At 39.2% G+C, this 24,991-nt stretch overlaps 1 protein-coding gene across 4 annotated transcripts in view; it reads left to right on the top strand.

The window, feature by feature from the left end:
* The window catches only part of PRKCA (protein kinase C alpha), a 155,234-nt gene that overhangs the window by 79,715 nt on the left and 50,528 nt on the right, over positions 1–24,991 (top strand). For all 4 annotated transcript variants that reach the window (XM_040530045.1, XM_040530046.1, XM_040530047.1 and 1 more), the window contains 2 exons: positions 14,760–14,871; positions 15,590–15,718. In XM_040530045.1, coding sequence (XP_040385979.1) covers positions 14,760–14,871; positions 15,590–15,718 — 241 coding nt within the window. The remainder of the gene's footprint in view (positions 1–14,759; positions 14,872–15,589; positions 15,719–24,991) is intronic.

Raw genomic sequence — 24,991 nt, 5'->3', positions numbered from 1 at the left:
GAAAAATCTTCAGAAAACTGGATATGGCAGGATAGCCTCTGTTCAGAGAATCTGACACGGCATGTCACAACCCAGGTTTGCTCCGACCTTTGAAACTGCCCAGATGAGTGTAAGAAAGGCTCTCGCTGTGTCTGGCGTTAGCTAATAACTTAACTGAATTGTGTTGAACTGACTTGGGCTGTTTTCTGTAGGACGATGTATTTTGGAATATCAGGGGGTTGGCAGGCTCAATATTCACTCTATTTGGAAAAGACTTTTTGATGAAAAATTAATAAATATCATCACCGTGAAAATAAAACATCTCTAAATGCTTTAATATAAGCTTTGCAAATAGATAGGTTATATAATGTGGGGATGAGGATGCGCCTCCCGTTGATGTGGAAAATGGGCTGGCTGGTTTTGCTGCTTCTACATTAAAAATAAAAATGCTGAATAAATGCAGCATAGAGCTGTGTTTATACTTTGTGTACTTAAACTTTTATTAAGCTGTGATAAAAGCCTTTTTTTTTCAATGTTGTCTTGCTGTTGCAGAGTAGCCTCATTTGTTGTGCCTCACATGAAATATGTAAAAAATAAAAAATAATAAAACAAGACCTTGCTCTGTCATGCTTAAAGTAGCCGTGGGAGTTGAATGGAATGAGACTTGATAAATTAATGATGCTAAGTGCTGAAGGAAAATGGAAAAGTGATAAATGTAAGTAGAGAGGTGCCAATCTGTAATACTGTGATTGATGAGCCAGGCACATAGGTAATGGCAGAAACTGTGGGCAAGGGTATAAAGCAATGAATTGAATTTAAAGCAATTGAATGAATTTGGGACTAACAATAACTGTGTTCACCAGAATAGTGAATTAATTCCATAGAAAAGCATGTATTTAATACACACATTTGTTTTAATCACTTTAAAAAATATATATGTTTACTTTAGGGGAGATGATGTGATTTTGTAAATATTTAACACGTTCTTCCAGTTTATCTTGTAACCATGTGTTTTGTTTTACTACAAGTCTATTCTTTTTCTAACTGACACATTTATTATGAAACTTCATTTTTGTTTGAACCTGAACTAATACTTTTTCTATTTTTCAAATCATATTTTCTTAAGTAATGTATTTTTATAGATTTCTGTGCCAGATTCAGTCAGTCATTGTCAGTTTTTTGTTTGCTGTTTGTTTGTGTGTTATTTTGCTTTGCTCGTAGTAACCCGGGGGCACGTTGGTTAATTTTCAGCTGAAGGCTGTTGCAGTGCTGCATGCCTGTCTGACGGCATGGGCATAAAGCAATTGGCTTAGGTGCAGGAGCAGTCTCCCTAGTTTGGAAGGTGCGTTTGACTTTGTGTTGTTTGCATCTCGGAATAACCCCACGTTAAAGCAGGTCAGACGTCTTTGCCTTGCCACCATGTACGCATGGTGGGTAGGATGGATGGCTGCTCTTGATGACAGTGGAAATTATGAAATGCACAGTACTGGTAGCTGCTGCTAACTCTGTTGGATAAAGTAGAACTTTCCTCTTTACCAACCTCAGCTCCTTTGGAGTTTGTCTTGCTTGTAATTCTGTTGTAACAGGAGGATGTTACAAATTATCAGATAACTTTGAATCAGCAGAGCTCCAAGGAGTCGCCTTTCAATTCCCAGCAACTGATTTGCAGAAATTGGTCAAACAGTTTGTTCTTAGCAGCTTCACCACCGCAGTGCAGCGAGACTGCGGTGTTACTCACTGCTAGACTAGCTGCTCGTCACGTCACGGTGTGTGTCCAGTGGCTGAGCTGAGGTTTCTTCTTCTGTAAGTTATATCCCAAACAATTTGTTTCTCTGGAATTAATCTGTAGGGTGATAGATGCAAAAACATCTACCTGTGGCTCAAAAAATGTGTCAAATTACAAAAGCACTGGCAAAGGCTGGGGCTGTTCTAGCAAACAAGTGCTTTGCATTATCCACTGCAACTGCTGCCAGGCTTTCTAGCTGCCCATAAATGCCATGGAAGGGAGATGTAGAGTGCTCTAACTAAAATCACAGGGAAATTCACATTCAGGCGTGATCTTGACCAAATGTGTATTGTCCAGGATATGTGAAAGAGATTAAGATGTGGATTATAACTGAAAAAAATATATTTTATTTTTGTACCAGGAATTGCTTTTATTCGTCCAGTTCCTCCTTGAGTTTGCTGGGCACGCTGTCACTCTGGTTGGGGCTGCAGAAGGCACGGCAGGCTCAGCCCCCTTCCTAGGTTGTGTCCCCTCCGCTTCGTAACTTTACGGGTTTACTGCCTGTCTGGTTTGTCTTGCATCAGTGTGGCTAGAGGGCATTTTGCATCATTATTACTGCTGTGTCATGCAGAGCACACAATCATTGGACACTGCAGAAGAATACTTTGTCTACTTGATCCAGTACATCTTTATTTTTTTTGAATAGATAAAGCATTTAGTGTAAGTCTGAAATTCTTCTGTTAATTTCTTTTCTTTTCCAAAAACTGAAACTGCCAATGAAGGGCAATATATGAGACATATTTCTCCTGCGTATGAAATTCTCAATGTAAACTGTACCAGAAGCATTTATATTACAATTTCAAGTAACTTCCTGCTAATTACATTATATCACAATCTAATAACTTGGAATATGCACATTATAACAGTGTTACCTGAAACAGTTAGTTTCCCTTAACATGTAAAAGTTCATCTGGAGGAAGTGTATTAATGCCTCCTTGTGTTTGTTTCTTTTAATGGTAAGAAGAGGTTTTGTGGGCTGAAGTGACTTCTGGAGACAAAATGTAATTTCTGGCTGCCTGGTTTATAAATATTTACTCTGCATTTATGTTTTTCTATGTTCTGCGCTTGGGGTAGTCTGCTATGGAAGGAATTTTTTCCCCAAAATTTAATATCTTCAATTAAATTAAAAAATAAAAAAAAAATAAAAATAAAACTTTAATTTCCTTCAGGTTCTCCTAGATAGGCTATAAAGGTCTAGACTGTCTCCAAAATGGGTGCTATGGAAGGAAGGGCATACCTTTTACTGAAAAGTTTATTTTTCATGTTTTCCTACAGGCCTAACACTTGACCAGTGCTAGCAAACCTGGTTTTCAAAGATCTTTTTTTTCCTTTCCTCGTTCCTTATGTAAGTCTGCTACATGTTTATCATATCAGATTTTTTTCTTTCAGCAGGATTAATATTGTGCAATTCCATTTGTTCCTGGGATTAATTTTAATAATTGTTTTTGATGCAGCCTTACAAAGGCTTAGGCAGCAGTGCTAGAAAAAGCCTATGTTGAGCTACATACTGGATTATAGAGGAAGGACAGTTTCTTCTGTTCTTTTTAAACATTACATTACTTGCAGATTAGGAAAAATGCAATTATTCTGCTCTGGTACATGCCAGGCAATTTTCATAGATGCGTTTTTTTGTGTTCCCAGACTGAACAAGGCGCTGTAGGAACTTTTATGAATGTGACTTAAGATCTTTCCAAATTCTTTATTTCCTCACCAGCAGTATCAGCCTGCAGAGTTCCTAGCAAAAGGCCATGTCTATGCGGTGAGTGATGCGATGAGCAGACAAGGGTCCAGCCTGATTTGCATGATGTTGGCAAATTAATTAGAGTTGCGATCATTGGGGGGACTCCCACCATGTGTTTGGACTGAAATTTGTAATAGCAGGACAGAGGCGCAGCTTTTCCATTCATTTTCCAATCATTTCAAAATGGAAAAGGTTTTTCTCATTTGTTAAGAGAATGAAAAAAAGCTATTTATCTATTTCTCACTCTCCACTTTTTTGCCTGTTGTTCCTGGATATATGTTTTCTGTATTAAATTGACCCAGTAGTCCTCAGGATGATGAACTTTAGAAATGATGTGTGCCAGCATTTAGGGCACCATTAATTCCCGCTGGCTGGGAGGTCTTGTGCCAAAAAGAAGAAGGAAAGAGGAAAGGATGCAGATGAGTCTTGCCTGTAAGTATGTGAAGCTCTGTGAACACAGAACAGGCAAAGCTGCTGAGATTGGTTCCAGACATGCCACACGTTTGGCAGTTTGTCCTGGGTTTGTTCCCTTACCTAACATCACTATTACAGGGAGATTTTAATATTTGGAGAGGTTTCCAGTGTCTGATATGGGTAGATGCTGCAATGCTTGCTGGAGCTGTGCAGTCTTCATGGTCTGAGGCTCCGCTGAGGAATGTTCTTGCCCACCAGAGTTTTCTGAGAAATCAGGAGCAGGACTCGGAACTCGTCCTCCCTTCTTTGGAAGTGCTCCGCCAGCAAAGCGCTTCTGTGCAGGCTTCCTTCCAAACGAAAAGCCTTCAGTGTGATCTGGGAAGCTCCTTTGCCATGAGCAGCCTTGAGAAAAAAGACTGTTATTAAAGGAGGAGAAGGAAAAACATGTGGTATTGACAATTGTGTCTATGGAGCGGTCTCAGGATGGACATAGTGGAGAGATCGAGCTAGAAAGTTATCTTCCAGTGTTCCTGAATGGTTGGGGGAGGTTTCTCTATCTCCATATTTTTTTCTGCTTTGAACAGCGCACTGTTAATTGCAAGGGATTAAATATTTATAGATCATATTACTGTGCAGTGCTGAATGCTGCAGGGACTTCTCCCAACACTGCCAGGCGGTGGAGGCTCGTTCCCCCCAGGAGCAAGGCTGGGCTGGTGGCCCCGGAGCGCTGCTCCCAGGAGCTTGCCGCCCTTCTAATGCCACCACGGCTTGTCGCTGCGTCCACCTGTTTGATTAGCAAACCTCAAAAGGGTCCAATTCAGCCCAAGGGATGGCAGCTTGGTGTCAGTTTTTATTTTTAATGTAACCGAGCTCTTTTCTGTGGTCACGGTGAAGCGTTTTCCTCCCCAAAGTAATGCTGCCTTTGGGTTTTAAAACACAAGTAATGCTGCCAAGTGTATGAGAATCAAGAGGCCGTGCTGAAAGCAGGCCTGTCTTTCAGGGATTTGTAGAGCATTGCTAACTTTTCCTTAAAGTTTTACTATTGTTTTCTGAATTTATAATCAGCTAATAATTTTCCACTGCTGTGGAAAAATGCTATGGGTAAGACAGTTTGGCTGTGATCTTCCATCATAAGGGCAGGGTTCAAGGACAAACAGAGCATCTTGTACATTCAGGTGTACAATAATTTTTACAATTATAATAATTTATTATTTTATATATTTTTTCTTTACTCAGAAGAGTAGGATTAGTGGCTTTTTCAGAGGAGGAGATACTGACTTTGCTATAGGAAATACGCCCCATGCTCTTTAAATGCTAATGAGTCTGTCTCCGTATTCCTTGGTCTGCAAAATTTAACGTGCCTGAATTACTTTTCTGAAGAAGGGTTATTTAGACATATGGAAAAACATCTGTTCAATGCATAAATAAATAGTGTTTCAGTGGTTATACAATTTCAAAGACCATTCAAGGACTCTGTGCCTCTGTATCTACCACGGTGTGATTCTGGCTGTGCTTTGTGGAGTGCAGCCTTTTTCATGTCCAGGTTCTGAGATAAGCACGGGCTTGGATCAAACCCTTCAGTCAGTAATGGCATTTGTATGTACAGTCCTTTGCTGGGGTTTTTGTCTCTGGAGAAGAAAATGTTAAGAAATGCCCATCTTAAGAAATGCCTGCCTACTTTATAGGTACTCACTTCCGTGCTTCTGAAAAAACGGAGCTGAAACGAGTCCCCGTGCTTAAATTACACATATTTTACCCTCCTTCCTGCCCTGTTTTTGGTGATTAACAAATGTATAAAATATCAGGCAAAAATGAATTATTCAGTGAGTAACTTTGAAGGCAATTTGCTCAGGTGTTTTAAATTCATGTCCGTCTGTTAAGAAAATAAGAAATAAATGTAAAAAAGTCAAATGAGGAGCAATAGATCACCCCACAAGTTCTCATGTGAGGAAGCTGCTGAGTCATGAAAATCGGACTGATTTTGAACCGAAATCTTCCCTGACCTTTCAGAAATGGCTGTTTCTGATTGTAGGCACTGTCAGTACACATACCAAAAACTCTGCTCTTGTAGCGGCGACGCAGGATTTTAGCGAGGTTTGTCAGAAAGACAAAAATAACCCCCCCCCCCCGATGCATGTCTCGGCACTTACCCTGCAGCGAAGGTGAGAGAGAGCTGTAGGGTATAGATGAGGCAGTAACTATATATAGGGACCGACACGTATCTCAAGTCCATGGCGTAATAGTTGTGAAGACCTTAATTCAAGCCACACAAGACAGGACTGGCTGAAGGCAGGTTTGGCTTCACAAATAAAATACTGGATTAATTTTTTTTTTCTTTTCATTTTTGCAGTCGTGAAGTTTGAGGTCACAGAACCACATCTTTAAGTCTTAACATGCCAGAAAAGATCTGGAGTTATGGCTGTGATGGCTTCTGGAAAAAAAAAAAAAAAATGTTTGGAGTCATTCCTGTTCTTCCGTACCTTGATTCTGATTATTTCTTGGAGAAATGTGTATTGGTTATCTGTGTGAATAGCGTGCAAACCATGACAGATGTTGAATTGTTTGACCTGATACCTCTGCACTCGGGGTCACTGCTTTTACAGAGAAGCATGGGGATTTCAGGTTAGGTTAGTTTTCAGCCTTTATCTCATTTCATTTTGTGCTTAAGTGAATGAAAGAAGGATAACATGAGCTCCAACGAGGGATATTCGGGGAAAAAAATAAATTATATGTCTAGAATAAGCAAGGTGGCAGGTGGTGAAATTTTAAAAACCTAAAGAGAAGTTATTGTACACAAATAAATGAAGGTGGTTTGCGTGTGGCCTGCTGTCCCCCAGCCAAATGACAAGGACAGCATTCCTTCTTTGTGTTAAGTCCTCTGTCATGTTAACGATGCCCCGCACCTAACTGCATTTCAGCTCCACTGGAAAGCACAGAAACTGCGTTGTTGTTTCTGCTGTTCAACAGTTCAGCATGGGAATTTGTTTAAATTACTTCCTCCATCTGATCAACGTTGAATTATGTATTGTAAAAAGTATTCTAGGTGTAAAGAATACCTTGTGTTTTAAAGGGTATTTGTCAAAAAAAATGTATTGATAAAATGAAAAAATAAAATATTCTTAAGGCACAGGACAGCTGTGCCTCTGTCTTTCCAGTACTCCTTTTGAATCCAGATCCCTAGCATCTCTAGACCATCCTAAAACATTCGCTTAAAACCTCTTAAAACTCAAGAGAAAACTAAGCTTTAAAAAAGGGGTTATTATATTTGTAACTTGAGCTTTTAATTCATGTCTGTTTTGCAGTGATTGATACGCTGGAACATTTTGCTGAGTTGTATCCGAAACAAAATTTTGCTTCATTTCCTCCTAGTCATGAATAAGTTTCTGACAGGATCTTTTGTTTATGTGCTTTCTGTAATTATACTGCAGTTTTTTCATTAAAAAAGAATGAAAAAAAAAAGCCAGTAAACACCAAGTCCCTTTTGAATTTAACTGTATTGATAGTAATTAGGAAATTATAAATCCCTGTGAGTACTGTTATGCAGATCTTCTTTCTCCATTTGCCAACTCAATCAGAACTATTCTGTGCCAGAAGAACTTGAACAAAAGGCAGCAATCAAAATCAGTTGATTCAATGACCACCTGTTTCTTTTAATTAAAAATAATAATTTAGTGTGAATTCCAGGAGGGACCTGAAAAATCTGCTGTTCAATCAGTTTTGAACTGGGGTGAAGTTCTCTTCTGTACAAGTGTAGAGAAGGAAGTGGTTGATAATTGTTACTATTAACTAAATACGAGTTGTTTTTTTTTTTTTTTCTTAGTGTACTTTCAGATTAATAAAGCATAGAAGTGGTCTTTGGTAACAGTGATGAGAAATGGATGAGAAATGAGAATTTGTTGCTATTGTCAGCTGGGGTGTGATTTTTTTACAAAAGACTCAAGTTCTACGGAACTTGAGACTCGCTCCTACCTGTTAGTTTGGAAATCTGACATGGAAAGAGCCCGTCCCTCCTCTCCTCCACTGCATCCGTGTCATACAGTCTTAAAGTTGAATTTACATATTGTTTGTGACTTGTATTTTTGCTTTATCTTGGTTTTCGTATCCCACCGCCACCTTTATTACCATTGATTTGAATGCTGCTATTGCCTATTGCCTGTGTTAAGGTGTGTGTGGATGCCCACCTTGGAGATGTGAATGGAATTAATGCCTCCTTTAATGTCTCAGTCTACCCAGCAAAGCTCCTCATTCTGCCTGCAGCCAGGATTCCTGGGAAGAGCCAGCTCTGTGCCAGCAGGGGAGCTGTCTGCAGGTGGATGTCTGTAAAACACTAATTTGAGTTCATGCGTCATATTGAAAGGAGCTCATATATTCATAAATTAACAGAGCTTACCAGAACAAACTCTTGCGTTTTGCTTTTGAAGATTTCTTGTACTATTTTGATTTTTCCCTCAAACTGTTCTGCACGTCCTTATTTCAGGGTGCCCTGTTATTTAATCAGGGAAGGTGGTGTGTAGTTTCCTACCATCATCCCTCTCCTCCTTCTCTGCTGGCAGCTGTACGCCGACCTGGGGCTCAAGGTGATGGAAGTCCGGCATGTCGTGGTGTGCTGTGAGCTTCTCTTGTTGTGTCCTTTCCGGAAGGCAACAGCACTTCTCTACACTGTGGCTCTCAGAGGGAAATACCAAATAAGCTTTAAAGATTTGTACAGTTTGTAGTAAGTGGTGTGATCTTTAAATCGCTGACCTCGTCGTGCCACTTAATCATTCCTGAGAGTCTCCGGCTCCCTTTGCTTTCCCTTTGCCAATTACACAGCGTCGTGCAGGCAGGGACAAACAGAGCTGGGGACCAGCTAGGCAGTGACTTGATGCCATTGCTCCCTTCTGGGCTACAATCCTAGGAGCCGTATTTTAAGCCCTGGATGTTATTTCCAGCAGAAGCATCTGGCTCCTTGGTTCCCTGGCTCCTCGAGGTTGAAGCTGCTTCCTTGCAAATCCCCACCTGATGTTCTTGTCGTCTCAACAGGAAAATAAACAGTGAGCACAGGAGAGCTGCTTGGGCAGTCATGGTGTCAGGGTGCAGGCTTGGATGTTGTAGTCACTGCCGGTGAGGTGCTCAGGAAGGCTGGAGTCTGAAAAGTTTCCCTAATAGAACGGAAGTTTGCCTGAGGACAGTGTGGGATGAGCATGGGATTCATTTCCACACAGAGGCAACGCACTGGATTCTCCTCAGATATGTTTTATTAACTTGGTATTCACTTGGGGAACGGAAAGCTCTTTTAAGTGAATATACGTGGTACAAAATGCAGTGGGTTCGTCAACCTGCTGGAGCGGCATGGCTCACAATCCAGGCTTTAAGGACGTTTTGGTGGGGACAGAGGATGAGGAGGTAGGATTTGATGTTTCTGTCGCAGTAGGAAATGGTTTCAATTACTGCAGTGAGAACAGAGCTGCCCTTCTTCTGTCTCTCACCACAAGGTGTGCACCTCCTGCATATCCCTACTGCAGCGTCTCCCCTCCTGTGCTTGATAGAAATGCAGGCAGGCAGTACCGCCGTTTATGCCACTGACACTCAGGATTTTTATTTATTTATTTAATGTCTACGTGAAGTACTTTGGGACACTTTAAGCTTACTTCTCTTTTATACGTTTTAACCTTGTAAATGCAGACATCTGTAAGCATCCAGGCGGGGATGAAGAGCAAACCTGTGGTTCTGTTGTGGAGGCAGAAACAAAACCTGGGTACACCTACATTTATTGACACCAAGTTGTTCCTTGGGTTGCAGGCCCCGATGCAACCTTAGGACCTCTTGCTGTGCTGCTGCAGAGCAACTTGCTGTTATTTTTGTAGTGGAAAAGGCAATTTTCACCATCTTCAGAAATATTTTTACACTCGTTTTTTCCATCATCTGCTTCTTAATGATCACAAAAATAGCAGTTCAGATGAGGAAAAAAACTTCCACTAAGAGTAGAGATTAAAAAAAAACAAATCTTAAATCCTGCCTAAAGCCTAATTCATGTGTGTGTCTTGGTATAAATGACTGAAAACATTTGTTTTCCCCCCGCCTTGATAACTAGAACAGTAGAGGCTCCAGCAATGGCAGATCTGCTTGTGGTGGTGGTTAAATTTCTTCCGAAAAAACTCACCTTTTCTAGCTGTGTCACCCAGAAGATGTTGAAGTAAATACAATTTGGGTAAAGCATCACAGAACAGACATCAAAGTTGGTCTTAGAGATATCATTTTGGGGACATGGTTATTGATATTGGAAGTCACATACTCTGAAAGGACTTAGGTAAGTAATAACGTGATGCTGCTTTGTGTACAAAATGCCCATGGCTGCAACCTCGCATGAGGTGCTTTTTGTGTGTTTTATGCTTAAAAGCAAAGTGATTATTTAATGCCTGCAAAATTATAGTGGGTTCAATGTTGCCATCAATGGGAATAAAATACTAATCAAAAGGGAGCTTTTAAAAAGAATTCAGAAGGATAATAATCATAAGCTGTTTTGTAATGTGTCGGAGCACAGTTTGACGTCTGCTGCTGGTTAACCATGCGCTTTCAATTATTTCCCACTCCCATCTTTGATCCAGAAAAGTGACGGAACGGTTTCTGGACAAGGGGTGCTTTCAGTTGGTGCTGAAATTGATTCATTTTTGCTAAACAAAGCCAAAAGGCAGCGATGGTGGCAGTAGAGCTGCAGGAGGCCCAGTGCAGCTCAGCACCCACAGGGAGATGCCGCCGTGTTCTGCTTCCCTCTGCTGGAGCGAGGGAGGAATCCGGCTTGGGAGCAAACCTGATCCGGTTTGGCAGGGCCAAAGGTGTCTGGGGAAGTCACTACTGAATATCTATGGGTTTATGACCGGTTTCTGCTCAAATTTTCAGTTTTTCTTTCCATAGGTCCACACAGTGCACCTCTGTGTACACCACATTGCCGTGGATGTCGGTCTCCCTGTAAGCATGCCTCAGCTTTGAGATTAATGAATAGGGGGTTGATTTTTCACATCTCTTTGGGGTGTACATGCTGAATCCCTATTCATCTTTATAGGGGCTCAGTGCCCACACGTGCCATGACAGGCTCTAAAACTCGTTTGTTGTGCTGCCATCAACTCGCGAGCCCTGCCTAGCTTTCTGCCCATTTGAAGGTACTTCACAGGCAGATATTACAATGTTTGTGATACTCGTTGCCCAGAGTTCCTTTTCCCTTTTAATATATTATATACAGTTCTACTTAAAAAATTTGGAATTGCCTTAGTAAAAGCAGAGAAAAGAAAAGCACTTTTCAGCATGAAAATAACAGGACTTTCAATATAGCGTGTCATTCATCACTGCTTAACAAGCGCAGTGGTAATGCTTTCCCAATTGCTGCTTTCCCCCTTCATAATTTTGATGGATTTTGGAAACAGAAGTGGGTTTTCCCTTTGGAGTTTCACAATTAATCTATGCCAAGTTTAGTGCAAAGTTCAATTCTCTTGCAAATAGCAGCCATTATTTGGCAGTTCATCTGTCATATCCTGGCTTGGCTCCCTGTGTTTACTGTGAAATATGACTGCCAGCAATGCTTCAGGAATTATTGAAAGTTTACATTGATTAAAAGGGGATATTTGAAAAAAATCTCCAGGAGCTTTCCTCTAACTCACTAGTTTACCTCTAGCTGAAAAGTACTGGCAAAAAATGGTGTTATTTCCTCAATTATGCACATAGATCACTTAATGCGTATTTAACGTTAGGAAATATTAAATTGTATCAGCAATTAATAAGTGTTAATTGCAATTAATAATATAAGCAAGTAATTAGTAATGGCAAAATAATTATTACAAAATAATTATAATTAAAGTGTAAACTATAGATCTCAAGTGCATGAGAAGCCCTTGTCAATTCAGGGAATAACATGAGCAGTTTGATCATCTGTGATGGGTGTGCAGAGATCTCTGAGCTTTCTCTATTTGTTCTCAGATTTGCTTGCAAAACAATAATCTGATGTTTTGAATTCTTAAATTTACTACATGTAAAACAATGCCTGGGAATGAAACAGAAAAACAGGATTAAATACCAGAGAAGAGTTTGATCTCTTATTTGTTACCCTTTAAATTTTTCAGAGGTTCTTCTATTTACTTCTATTAAAGAGAATGAAATGGGTGCATTTCCTCCATGTTTCCAAAGTTTCCATTTCAGCAATAGTTTTGGTGCTGTTTTACTTCGTCCTCTGAATTTTTATACTATGCCTGGAAGAAGTGACCTTGTGTGTGTGTACAGCATAATAAATTATAATAGAACATACTTGTTTCCCTTAAAAAAAAAAATCTAAATCATATCGGATTGTTCATTTTAAACATCGTGCAATGGGCATTTTCACAGACTTTGTGTGAAAAAGGGTTTGACCCAACTTGATTTATTTATGTGACTGTTGTTGTTTCATTGTTTCATATAAATGCTTTGCTGTTACCGAGTGCGGTATGGTTGTCCTCAAATGTCACAACATTTTTAAGCCCCACACACCCCTGCTAAACTTAATTACTGTGTGTTTCCGTTGATTGGAATGGAATTATTTGGTAGTGCTTGTTATATAATTTCAGTATAATACACAGGTTCAATGTATCTATTAGACACTCACTGTAATAATTTCCCATAGTTCTTTCCCCCTATATCATTACATGATACTCATAAATACCACTTATGTCGTATGTTAAACACAACTTTAAAAATCTGTTTATTCAGTGTCATTCTTAGTAGCTGTGGTTTTTGTCCTTCTTAGCAACAGATGTGCTTACCAAAATAATGTTTAAGTGGGTATATTTATAAGGCAACAAGTTCCCAACAAGTTTTGTTTGTAAACACAAAATTAAGGAAGAATTAGCTTTGAAAATGCATTTTGAATTGTTTGGTAGGCACATATCTAGTCAGAGTCAGGCCATCAGATATCCGTTTACTGAAGCAATGTTCCCATGACCCCACACCCATTGGCTATATCTTTAATAAATAACAAAACAGATGTTCTCTGGAGCATTTTGAATGTCATTCCATCTCGGTTAACTGTGTTTACAAAATAAATACGGTTGTTAGCAGTTTGCGTTTCATATCTCAGACTGTATAATAAATAGAACGACTGAAATACAATGTCAGTTGGAATTCTGGCTGTAAAGTCCTTACTGGTTATCCCGAGTAATACATATTTTCTATCTGTGCAGTGAAAATTACTGCTTATAGATTCATGCTAAAGCTTAGAATCAGTACAGAAAAATATAACAAAAAATGTCTACCAAAACAAAAAACTTTCATGAAGTATAGCATGGCAAACTATTACATTTTCAAGGCAAGATTCTGCCTTTTCACGGTCATATTTTCATTTAAATTACTGTCAGGAGTTCCCAAATTCCTCAAGGAAGTGCTTATACTACATTTTTTAAGAGAGTCAGCCTTTTGTATAGCGTGTTTTGATTTTGTTTTTTCTTGAAAGATTCTATTGGCAAATGCAAGTTGAAAGCTTGGTTTATTTTTGATGACAATTTATTAATTCTTATCTAATGCAGAGGTATGTTAAAACCAATATAAAATGTAAACAGGAGAAAACTTTTTGAGCCCTCATTTTGCAGTTTTGTTTGTTAAGGATGTTTGAATGCCTGCAAGACCTGGTATTGCATAGCTCCTCCATCCTCATCTTCTGTCAGTGTATGAGGCTGTAAAAATCTGAAGGAAAAAAAAGAAAATGTTAGCAAGAATCGATTTAAAACCCCAACGTGTTCAATTAAGAATTGCAGCTTTTTCCCAGCTTCTGATGGAGGTTGTGCAGTGACGGGTTTGACTAAAATGCAGAGAGAAATTGTGCTTCCCAAACCTGTGCTAAACCATTTGTTGAGGCTGGAAGCAGTCACGAAGGATATCAAAGTACCTGATGTGCACAGAAAGTGTAGGGCTGCCGGCTTGTTTGTTCTGGCAATGCTCATCTTCAGGTGTTGGGAACAGGCTGTGCGAGCTGGGTGCCCCTCAGATTCTGTACCTGCGTACATGCCCGAGGCGGGTGAGAGTGCTGAAGTTCGGATTTCCACCTTTCATATCAATGTTCGTGGTTCTCTGAAGGGGACCTCTGCCCCTAGAGGAACAGAATGTATTTGGACCTATCCACAGTGTTTGTTTTTAAGGGATTTGGGTGTATTCCATTTCACTGGTCCTAAATTAGAAACTATTTCCAAGCTGCTGGTGGCCTCAGAATGTCCTCACCATAAATTTCTCTGTTGGAAAACCAGGCAGGAATAGCGATCTCTGTAAAATCTTAATACTTGCCAGGTTCAAATTTGTTCACTTTCATTTCTAAGAATACAGATGTTAAATTTGCAGGATTTCAAGATGATCTCACCTTCAAGATCCTGATTTTACACTCATTTTTACTTGTTACTTCTAGAGGCTACCTTTACATGTTACTTCCCTTCTGTATTTTGTATTGTTCTTTCAGAATGGTGATGATAAATTTTAAATAAACAGACAATATATGACAGTTCAGCCACAGGATGGATGCCATCATTGTTTTTTATGTTTATGTACAGTCACTAAATGGAAGTTTTAGTGTAGCTGAATCATCGGAACAAGCCTGGGTTCACTAAGCTGACATATTCTTTCTGACAAAACCAAAGCAAGGGAAAAATAGGAACTGAGCACTAAACCTGTGGCCAATATACCAGCACTGATGTAGGTACTTTTACAACGGTTATGAACAAGCTATGTGCTGGAATATATTTTTTGTAGCATAGGTTGCAGAGCTGGAAGGTTTTCAGTATTTGAAGTAATGTAATAAAGGTGTGCCAATATTATTTCTTAAGACTTAAGAATCTGTTTTTGTTTTTCTTTCAGGATCCCAGAAGCAAGCACAAATTTAAGATCCACACATATGGGAGCCCAACCTTCTGTGACCACTGTGGGTCACTTCTTTATGGGCTTCTACACCAAGGGATGAAATGTGACAGTAAGTTAAGTTTTGCTTTGTTACGAAAGAGTATTTAAAAAAGTACGTGGAAACACTGAATAACAACTTCTTATTTCTTTTCTGTGGAAAATGCCACTTCAAATGTGAGCTCTTTATAGTACCGATGTGTTTCAAGCGGATATTTCAGTATGCTAATAATATACTAATGAAAACCACCTCCGTTGCTGAGAGTGTGCTGTATGGACTTTGATATGACTGAAGTGCGTTGTCATGTCGCTTTTGAGGAAACCTGGCTTTGGAGTGGACAGATGAATGCACTGTTGAAGACTGACATTTCAGTTCACTTGGTAGCCAAGGTCCAATATTTTCCTTGCATTTCATTTGTCTTGGAAGTCTCTTGCTAGAAAACCTAATAATCGATTTAAACCTAACTCCCTTCATTGCTGCTGCTGGCAGGAGTGCTCTGTTTTCTCAGTCGTATTCCCAGCAAGTCCTTATTCCATGTTCACTTTTTTTTTCTTGCACTTCATTAATACATTTAGGTGTCTGAAGTAGATTATTTTATGCAATGTTTTATTCACCGTCTACAAAATGTAGATGGGAACTAGCTGTGTTGGTCACTCAAAAAGCATGCAGCTATGATCTGCAAATTTTGCCAGCAGTTAGGCATGGTAGTCTTCAACTTCCACTTTGCTCAGTGTTTGCCGTGCAATCATATTATTAGTTTCTCATAGCCGAACCATTTTTATATCCACAGCTTGTGATATGAATGTGCATAAGCAATGCGTAATAAATGTCCCGAGCCTCTGCGGCATGGATCACACCGAGAAAAGAGGAAGGATTTATCTGAAGGCTGAAGTCACTGCTGACAAACTGGAAGTAACAGGTAAACAGCTCACTTTGAAATGTTGTAGGTTTTTTTAAATGTATAATATGCCCTGTGCGTTTATATGCTTTGGTCAACTTCTTTGGGAATTGAAGCCCATGACAGAGTATTTCCCTTCAGAAGTGAGAGGATTTCATTCACTGCGTTCTTGAATCAAGAAATGCTACCGGCATTCTGAAGAATCCACATTTGCTAAAAATAAACAGAAAATAAAAGAAAATAATAGCTTTAAAGTTCAGGAATATTCATTAGAAAAACATGATAATATCAATTTTCCTTCTAGGAAACATCACAGGGATATCTCACTGGTCAGGAAGCTAGCTATCATCTTCAGAACACAAGAAATACTCTGAACTTCCATCAGCTAAGGAGTTATTTCCTGCATTTCGGAGTATTTAATAAACAAAGGAACTTGGATTCAATCCCAAATATTACTCCCAGTGTATTATAAAATAATAATAATTTTTAAAAGATCAGATTCTGTAAGGTTAAGGTTCCCAAGATGGGGAGGAGGGAGAGAAAGGAAGGAAGGAGAGGGTGGCAGTTCGTTTCCTTGGAAATGCTTCTTCCAGAATTTATCAGTAAGCTTTGGATCCACACCCCCACAACTCATTCCAAGTCTGAAGCTGCAGGAAAAAAATATGGAAAACATATTTTTCAAGTTGAAGGACCATTTTGTGCCCCCAGAATGAATGTGTTGTTTAGCTCCGGCAGAACTTCCTTGTGCCATATCAGAGAGCAGAGTTTATCGCTCAGGATCCACTTAAGAATTTGTATTTACAGCGCATGTTTTGTTTGCTCTGTGTGTGCTTTCTGTTTTAACTGGGGTCAACTGATAATTAGTATCTGATATCTGAAGTGCAAAGCTGGTAGTGAACTTTAGTGTTGATTTTTCCTTTCTGTTGGACAGAAATATGCAAAAATGTTCTTTGCCAATCAGATTACAATAATTACTCAAAGGGAAAGCACAGGGTGGGAATTAGGATAGACAAAATTGACATACGGGAAGGAATAACAGAAAATTTTAGTTGTATTTTTTCTTAGGTAGAGGCAGGTCTCTTAAATCTAAATTCTTAAAGGAAGTAGTATTTTTTTTGTTGCTCAGAACTTTCAAGAAATTACAGAATCATGCTGTAGTAATTGAAAACAAAGGATTATATAACGTAGGAAAGCAAGTAGAAGATGGTCATAAAACATAAAGTTAGCAAAACTCTTTTACTTCAGGAGAGGGATGGGTTCGTGTGTCATCACAGGTGACCAACACTGCTTTAATGACGAAAACAACAACTCATCTTAATACATCTTCATGCATATTACAAGAACACTAATACAGCTTTAAAATTGGTACTGCAAAAAATGGAATTGAGTGTCCACACAATGAAGCAGGAACCGGGTGCTGCTATCAGCATCTGCTTGGTGTTGCAAAAGGGAATCAAATTCGAGGGTGAAGTTACAGCAGGACAAAGTAGGACGTTTCGCAGACATCTCCACTTCTGCTTTTGCTTTTTGATGGGGTTGTCAGCAACCTGTGGATGCTGAGGGTTGTTATATTGCCTCAGCATTGCTCAGTTGAAAGGCTAGAGCCTAACTTTTGATTAGACCCAAAGTGGTCAGGCAGTTGGGCTCGACATTTGCAGGTCCTCCCAACTGAACTATTTTCTTTTCTTTCCTTCTATTATCTTCTGCACCAGAAGGATGTTCCTTCTACCTCTGCACTTCTTACATGGGGAATGAATCACAAAAGCTACCATAGCCCTTGTAGGCAGCATAAAGGAAATCAGGGCACCACGCTGGATTTTCACAGCTTACACAAGCAGCAAACTTCCCTTCTGTCACCATTCATTCATGCTTTTGTTATCTCTGCATCTGAATGCCTCCAGATTCTCCTGTCAAACCTTGTAAAATGCACTGAAAGGGAGAGGTATGATGAAATTTAGTTGGAAAGGACTAGAACAGATCCCAAGTGATACTTAATTGTAGCTAACTTTTCAAATAGCTTCCTGCCGGCGTAGGAGGGGTAAATTTGTCCAAGATGCTGTCATTAGGAGAAAGGTGCTTTCACTGAGTAGTGAAGCATTTCAGAGAGGAAGATGCGAGTTCTGAAAGTAATTGTACCAGGAGAGAGAACTAATTTGAAAATCATCCAAGTGAAAAAAAAAATAATATATTTGCGTTGCTCTAGGCCATTTTGCAGCAAGGTTCTTAAATACGACCTACAATTTCTGACAATGTACATTATCAGACAAATAATGTTTCTTTTGTGATGATTCAGCAGATTTATAGCCCTTTTAGGGACAAAAGGGTTCTACAAGTCTTTGTGGTACCAAGGTGCTGTAAAACAATTACACAAGTAGGTTCTTTTTTACATCAGAATTTTAGTTGAAAAGGTTTTCTCTGAGATACGGATATGGTAAAGTTGTTACAGATGTTCTGTAGATGCTCTTCCTCAGCTCTTTTTGATGTGAGTGCACTTGGCAAAGGCTGCTATTTGTGTGTTTACAGATTAAACATTTCCATCCAACATTCAAGTGGGTTTCTGGACTACAAGAAAAATGTTTATTACAACCTTGTTCTATATGTGACAGCTATGGTGCTGTTATGTTCGTATGGTTGGGGCTTGTCAGCACTTGCAAGGCTTCTGAAAATTTCTTTAAATAAAAATGAGTTTTCTTGAAAGTAAGCATTTCAAAATAAATAAATAAATAATAATATGCATATATATATATACACTAAGCCCATACTAAGGGAAGGGAAGGGAAGGAAAGGAAAGGAAAGGAAAGGAAAGGAAAGGAAAGGAAAGGAAAGGAAAGGAAGGAAAGGAAAGGAAAGGAAAGGAAACCCCTTACTGGGGGTGCCACACGCTGAATGACGGCAGGAACTGCTCACTTGGGGGGCACTGCTCAGTGCTTGGCAGGTTGTGTTTGCTTCTGCCTCACAGCTTTGAGGGTTTTGTAGGTGTAGTCGCTTTTCTTTCCAAAAAATGGCCACGGCGCATGCTTGGTTACTGAGTGTTTTCCCAATAAAATCTTGTAAATAATATTGTTTTTTATTTCCCCAGTGAATACTGGGAAAGAGGCCAGATGCAGCTGGCCAGTGGCTCAGTCAGACCGTCTAAAATATATAAGCATTTTGGCCCGTTTTGAATTGAACTAATCATGGGAATGATTCAGTCCTATACGTAAATATATTTCATTCCTGGGTACTTTAATGCATACTTTGGATCTTCAGTGTTAGTAGTTAAAGGTAGCCACAGTCTTTTCTGTGTGTGTGCTAGAGACTGAGATGCTTTTTCCTAAATTAATAGGAATTTTGTAGTGTTATAATCTGCCAAAACCTCACCATCTCCCCAGTGCTAGTCAGTGCCATTTCCAGTGCTCATTTGTGTTGCAGTTTTTAAATACAAATAGTTTATTTTATATCTACTACCTTGAGAGTTGCATTGGATACTAATAATTTATTGCACTTGGAGTAAATCAGCTCGATAATTCTCTTGTCTAAGGAACTCATAGAATATTGAATTGGTGTTTTTTTTTGTGGAAATCGCTGAATTTGTGACCCTTTGATAGGTTGGACTGATGGGTTTTTGCTTTTAAGCATAGTAAAGCAGTTTTTGCCAGTCTTAATTTTTTTTTTTTGTTTTTTTTTTTTGCACTGAAATGTCTTTCTCCTGATGTGTGTTGGAAGTTTTGTCACTCTTACATTTACTTGTCGACCCATCGTATAATTTGGGGGGCTTCTGAGTGCTTTCGTAGGTGGTTGAATCACAGTTCTTATTTTTATTTTATTTTTGAATTATTTTTTTTAGTGAGCAAACAATAACCTTTGTGAGAAAATAACCCCATCTGGTGCGGTGACATATAAAAAGCTGCCACATTGTTGGGATCCCAAACTGCGACCTGTCAGCTGCCAGGAGCTGGATCTGACAGCAGCTGCCAACAAAGATCTGCCCTCCTGACACAGGCGCGCGGCTGGAGGCAGGCTGGTGGTGACTCCTTGTCATCCAATGCACCCTTCTCTTACATAAATGGTATTAAAACACACAGCCCAGAGCTTTCAGGTTTTTAAGTGTATTTTTCTTAATGGAAAGGATACCATGAATATGCTTTTATTCTTCCATGATGCTTCTGTTATTTAAAAGAGGAGGAAACCTGGGCGTGATTTCCGCAGGGGCTGGGAGCACGGAGCAGGCTCTCCAACAATAACCTCCCCAGGAGTTCTCTACTCCCCGCTGTACATTTTTCAAATTATTTATGAATGCCTTCTGCTGAGCCACCCTATGGTACCGCATATTAATGTTTTGTCACGCTGCATGCTGTGGGGAGCTGGGTGAGCAGCCTTTGCCCAAAGGAGCTAGAGCGACGAATGGAAAATTTTGACAAATTTTGAGATACTCATAAATTGCTTCCTTAAAAGATCCCTCCACACACACTCTAATAATTTCATTTATGTTTGCCTAGGTCAGTACTAGTATATTTCTTTGTTATCATCAATTTCATAATATTGTGCAACTGATTCTAAAAGGGGAACATATAGGAATATTCTGGCAATATGACCAGCTGTTAGTATGAAGTACCTATAAAAGCGATCCCAAATAATTACTTGCATGTGGGAGGCTTTTTAATATCTCAAATATGAATTGCATGTTTTATCTCGCTAATATCATCATTTTTTTTTCTGGCTTTCCCAGAATCTGCAGGGTTGCTGTGCTCGGTACAAAGAGGGCTGTGCCTTTAGAAATGCCAGACCGGGTAGCAAACGAATACTTCCCATTTCATTCAATAAATTTTCTTTACCATAAAAGAATAGGCAATGCACAGTATTTAAAAGAAGCATTAGTTTTTCATAGATGTCCATCTGCCTGCATAGAAGAAAAAATAAAATGCTACAGATTTGTATAAGAATGTAAACAGATAGGAATATAAATTCAACCGGTTTTCAGACAGTTTGATACAGCAAGAGTCAATTTTTTTGTTAAGGCTTATGATTTATTAAGTAGTTATCCTTCTCAGTACCAGGTATTTTCTATGAAAATATTTTTTATATAGGCAATCATTTTAAAAATAAAATGCAGTTGCTGCTGTGAGACTTGCAGTTGAAACTGAAACTGGAGAACCTACTGCAGGCACAAGTACTTATTAAGTAGCATTAGAGTTGATAGTACATTTTTTATTAGTAGGAGAGACTGTGTTAATAAAAGACAGAGGAATAAAGCATCATGAAGCTCTAGTTCATTTTTCATGTTGTTGTAGGAAGGAAATTAATCACTCATCCATTTCTTGTGTGTAAATCACCTGTGAAGCTTGGTGTTCCCATAGCCTCCATTCATCATGTTGCCATCTATCAGGATTCGGGAAATTGGGTGTAATGAGCAGGCACTGGTCTCAGGAGGGATATTAAAAGAAAATTTAGCTAGGCAGGGGAATAGTTATGGAATAGAGAAGTCACATATCAAGAAGCCCTTGTAGTCACCAAGCACTGTATGGATTTTGAAATTGTCTGAAAAGCAGGATTTTTAGGGGAGCCAGTTGTACGTGTGAGTCACAACCAGCTCCAGAAAGCAAGCATTCAGTGATAGTTTCAATAAAACCATATTAAAAAATCTGGAATAAAAGCTGAGCAGTTCTGGAGACAGCTTTGGATTTTGCATACAGAGAGGATAAGTACACAGCTTGGAAGAAAAACTTTTTTTGATACAAGGCAAATCTTTTAAACTGTGATTAAAAAGAGAATGTGGTAAGGTGCAAGGGAGAAAGTTCCTTGGCTGGGAGTACAAGGTCCTCTGCCTCTCACCTAATTCATCTGTGCTCTGAACACATCACTGGAGAATGTAGCAGATGCTTTTTCTGGAGGTAATGAGAGTTATGAAATAATTTACTAATGCTTTGTTGTGGGAAGACAGAAACTTTGAGCTAACAATGTTCTCCTTTTTCTCGCACTTTGCTAGATAGCTTGTCAGGGAAGCCCATTCGAGACTTAAATAAGCCTCTTTTAAAAGCACCTACTTCATGGAATATTTGCATCCAGCTGGGAAATTTCTGCTCCTCTAAGCTGCCTGTAGGGAGTAAAAGATCAGCAAGAAATGGTTACTGTGATTAGTAAACTGTTTTGTTATCAATATTTGAAAATACAGGAAAAAGGTACCTGTGACTCGCTTGAAAAGGAACCGAGTGAACTCGTGCTGCAAGTAATTCTGCTTTCTTTTAGGGACAGAAACATTTATATTCTCATTCCTGTAACTAAACTTATCTGCTGATACCACAAGAAGTTATAAATCCATAACTGCGTATCGTTTGCAATGTTTGACCCATACGTTCTATAAAAAAGTTCAAGTTTTGTCGTCTGCACCCTAAATTCCTCAAAGTTCTGCCTGAATTTCTTCTCTTTACATAAAGTGTCAGTTCTCTGCCAGCCCACTCTGTCGTATTTAGATATTTATTTAAAGTATGAGTACCTAAGAACCAGCTCTGTGTTTGCTTCTGTCTTTATACTATTCCTGGAAAGGTGGGCGTCCCGGTTTTAGGCTCGGCTTCTGGATACTACCGTAATACCAGTGACACGTAATCAAATAGAAGAGTCGTCAAATATTCCATGTTTTCTGCTGACTAAACACTTGTGGTCTCTTAATTATGAATAAGGAGGAAAATGGTACCTTTTCCTTATGGCATGGTGACAACTATTTCTAGTTTCTAAAAAGAAATATGGGCAAATTTAGATGTGTTAGGAACTTCAGTACATGCTTCTCTTCACTCCCTGATCGTCTGTGTGTTCTCAGTGCCCGTTATGAGTTTAATCTGGACAAAACGTTACAAAATTTAACTCATACCAGCTACTTTGCAGCATACAGACATCATTATCATACTTAATATTTATATCATAAAGCTGGCAAAGTGCTGTTCTAGGTTTCTGTCCAAGCTCCTCAAGTGATGCAGCACTGCACCTGACTTGAACCAACTGTAAATTGGAACAACGTCTCTATCACAGTGCTGAGTTTAATTAACTAATAATTACAAAGCAATGAGAAATTGCTTGCTATCATTACAGCGATAGCAGAATTCAGCCTCAGTGAGCTGATCTATTTTCTTGGAGTTCTTTTTCATTTAACTTACTCTGTTTCCACCACACGCAAGAGAGAGTGCCTATGATGGGGAGGGCAAACCTCTTCTTGTCAGCCCCCTAATAGAAAGCTGACCTGTCTTGGTAAAAATAGGATGCTCTCAAAGAGGTGGGCCACTAAGACATTAGTTCTTTGTAAACACTGTTTGGCACAAGTATCATCATGCTGTTTCCTCAAGAAAAGGAGTGAAGAAAGACGTCTAAGGGTACTAATTATACAGACAAAAATACAAATGGGCCAGATAAGGAGTGAGATAATGACTTTAGCAGCCTGTATTTAGTATATGTTGCATCTTTCCGTACTAGTTCATCTTTGAGGTTCTCTTTTTTTGTGTTTAGAGGGCTTTTTTCTTATTCTGTGTTTCCTGCAAAAAGAAAGTATCCGTACACATGCTGCCAGGTCCTCCTGCTGTCAGTGGTGTTCTCGAGGCTCAGCAGCGTGTGCGAAGGCTGATCAGCGATGGCTTTCTGTAGGGAGCCCTCCATGGCTGAGCCTCGGAGAATGGCTGTGCATCCACACAGCCAATTTCCAAATAGGCTGCTTGGGTTCACACTGAGCCTCCCCACACAGAATTTAAACACAAAAGATTACACTGAAGACACCATGCTAAAATCAAGTCTTTTTTGTTAAAGGAAATTTAGTAAAGGAAAAAAACTTCCCTGTGTATATTTCTGGGAAGCTGTAGGACACATAGGCAATGCCTCTCCTCACTTACAGCAAGTTGCAGTATAGAAACAAAAATCAAAAAGTGGATTTTGAAGTAATAGCTCATGTGCCGAACCTGGCAGTGCAGTCGTAAGGGCATTGCACAGTACAAACAAGAATACAGGGTGGGAAGGACAGCAGTTTGTGTGGAAGTCTGCCACTTCATCCTTCCCTCACTTTGTGATGTGTAGCCCTTTGGGGATTGATAATGTTTAACTAAGTTATTTAATCTTTATGTTATTTCCTCAGAATAATTTGAAGATCACTTTTATTATGCTAAATTTTAATATATAATATTTAATAATCCTTGAATCTTTTTCAAGGATTGAAAACAGAAATGTTTTTTAGCCTAATTTTGGGTGGGGAAACCTTCAAAAGGCAAATGCAGAGTTCACGAGAGTGTAGACTTATGAGAGTGGAGGCTCTTCTCTATATCAAAAGCTATTGTTTTCCCCGGTGCATGCTCCTTTCAGCTTGGTATAGGGATTGTGAAGAACGGCAAATGAAATGCTCTGCAAGAAAGATGCTTTCTTCTGTTCCGTTCTTCTGAAATACGATATATTTTTTCTGGTACAATTATTTGGGAAATGTAGTTAGTCAATGTTACTGCATTTGATTTTAAAATTTTAGCCAATAAGCATTTTCTTTCTCTCATTTTAAAAGCACAAACTTAAGAAAAATAACTTAATCATTATCAAATGTTGGTTCAAGTTAATGCAATTCCTTTCCAGACATGATCTAATTTCAATAATTAATTTACATCAGGATATCTGTTCTGCATGAGAATTATCCTGACAAATGCACTCATACTAGTATGTTCCAAATAAGTAGCTCTTTTAGAAAGAGCTTCTTTCTACAAGTATTTTGGATATTCCTACCAGAAAGGTACCAGTTATACTTGTTATTTCCTCTTCCAACTTTTTCTACCACACCTAACTCTCTCATTAAAGAAACAGCGCTGTTCAAGTTGTTTGAAATTATGCATTTTCCATGGCAGCAGCCTTTTTTTCCTCTAAGACTTTTCCCTCCACACCCTAAATTAAATGGTGAGTAGTATATTTGCACTAAAAGATGACTTAGCAGCCGTGTCATTTGGAAGAACACGGTCATTCTGAGCACTACCACTCTCACCACTGTGTAAAAGAAAAATGTCAGCCCAGAGCTAGGTGCATGCAACTAGCAAATAGATGAGGTGTATAGGGGATGGAGCAGAACCATCATATGATTTTGCAGATCACTTTCAACACCCTGTTATAGCAAGGGTGTTGTCAACACTTCACAATCCTTCCTCTCACTGTCCTCAAGTAAAGCACAGTAATATCTGTCCTCTGCTTCATTGTCCTTCTTTTTCTGTCTTTCAGCAGCAGCCGGGCAGTTGCCAGTCCAACACAACCATGCCTTTATTTCTAAAGGAAGGGCAAAGGGCATTTTGATAAGATGTGCTTCAGCTGGTT

This window comes from Cygnus olor, chromosome 18 (genome assembly GCF_009769625.2).
Source record: "Cygnus olor isolate bCygOlo1 chromosome 18, bCygOlo1.pri.v2, whole genome shotgun sequence".
Taxonomy (NCBI): domain Eukaryota; kingdom Metazoa; phylum Chordata; class Aves; order Anseriformes; family Anatidae; genus Cygnus; species Cygnus olor.
The sequence above is the reverse complement of the archived record's forward strand: the minus strand, read 5'-3'. Positions and strand labels throughout refer to the sequence as shown.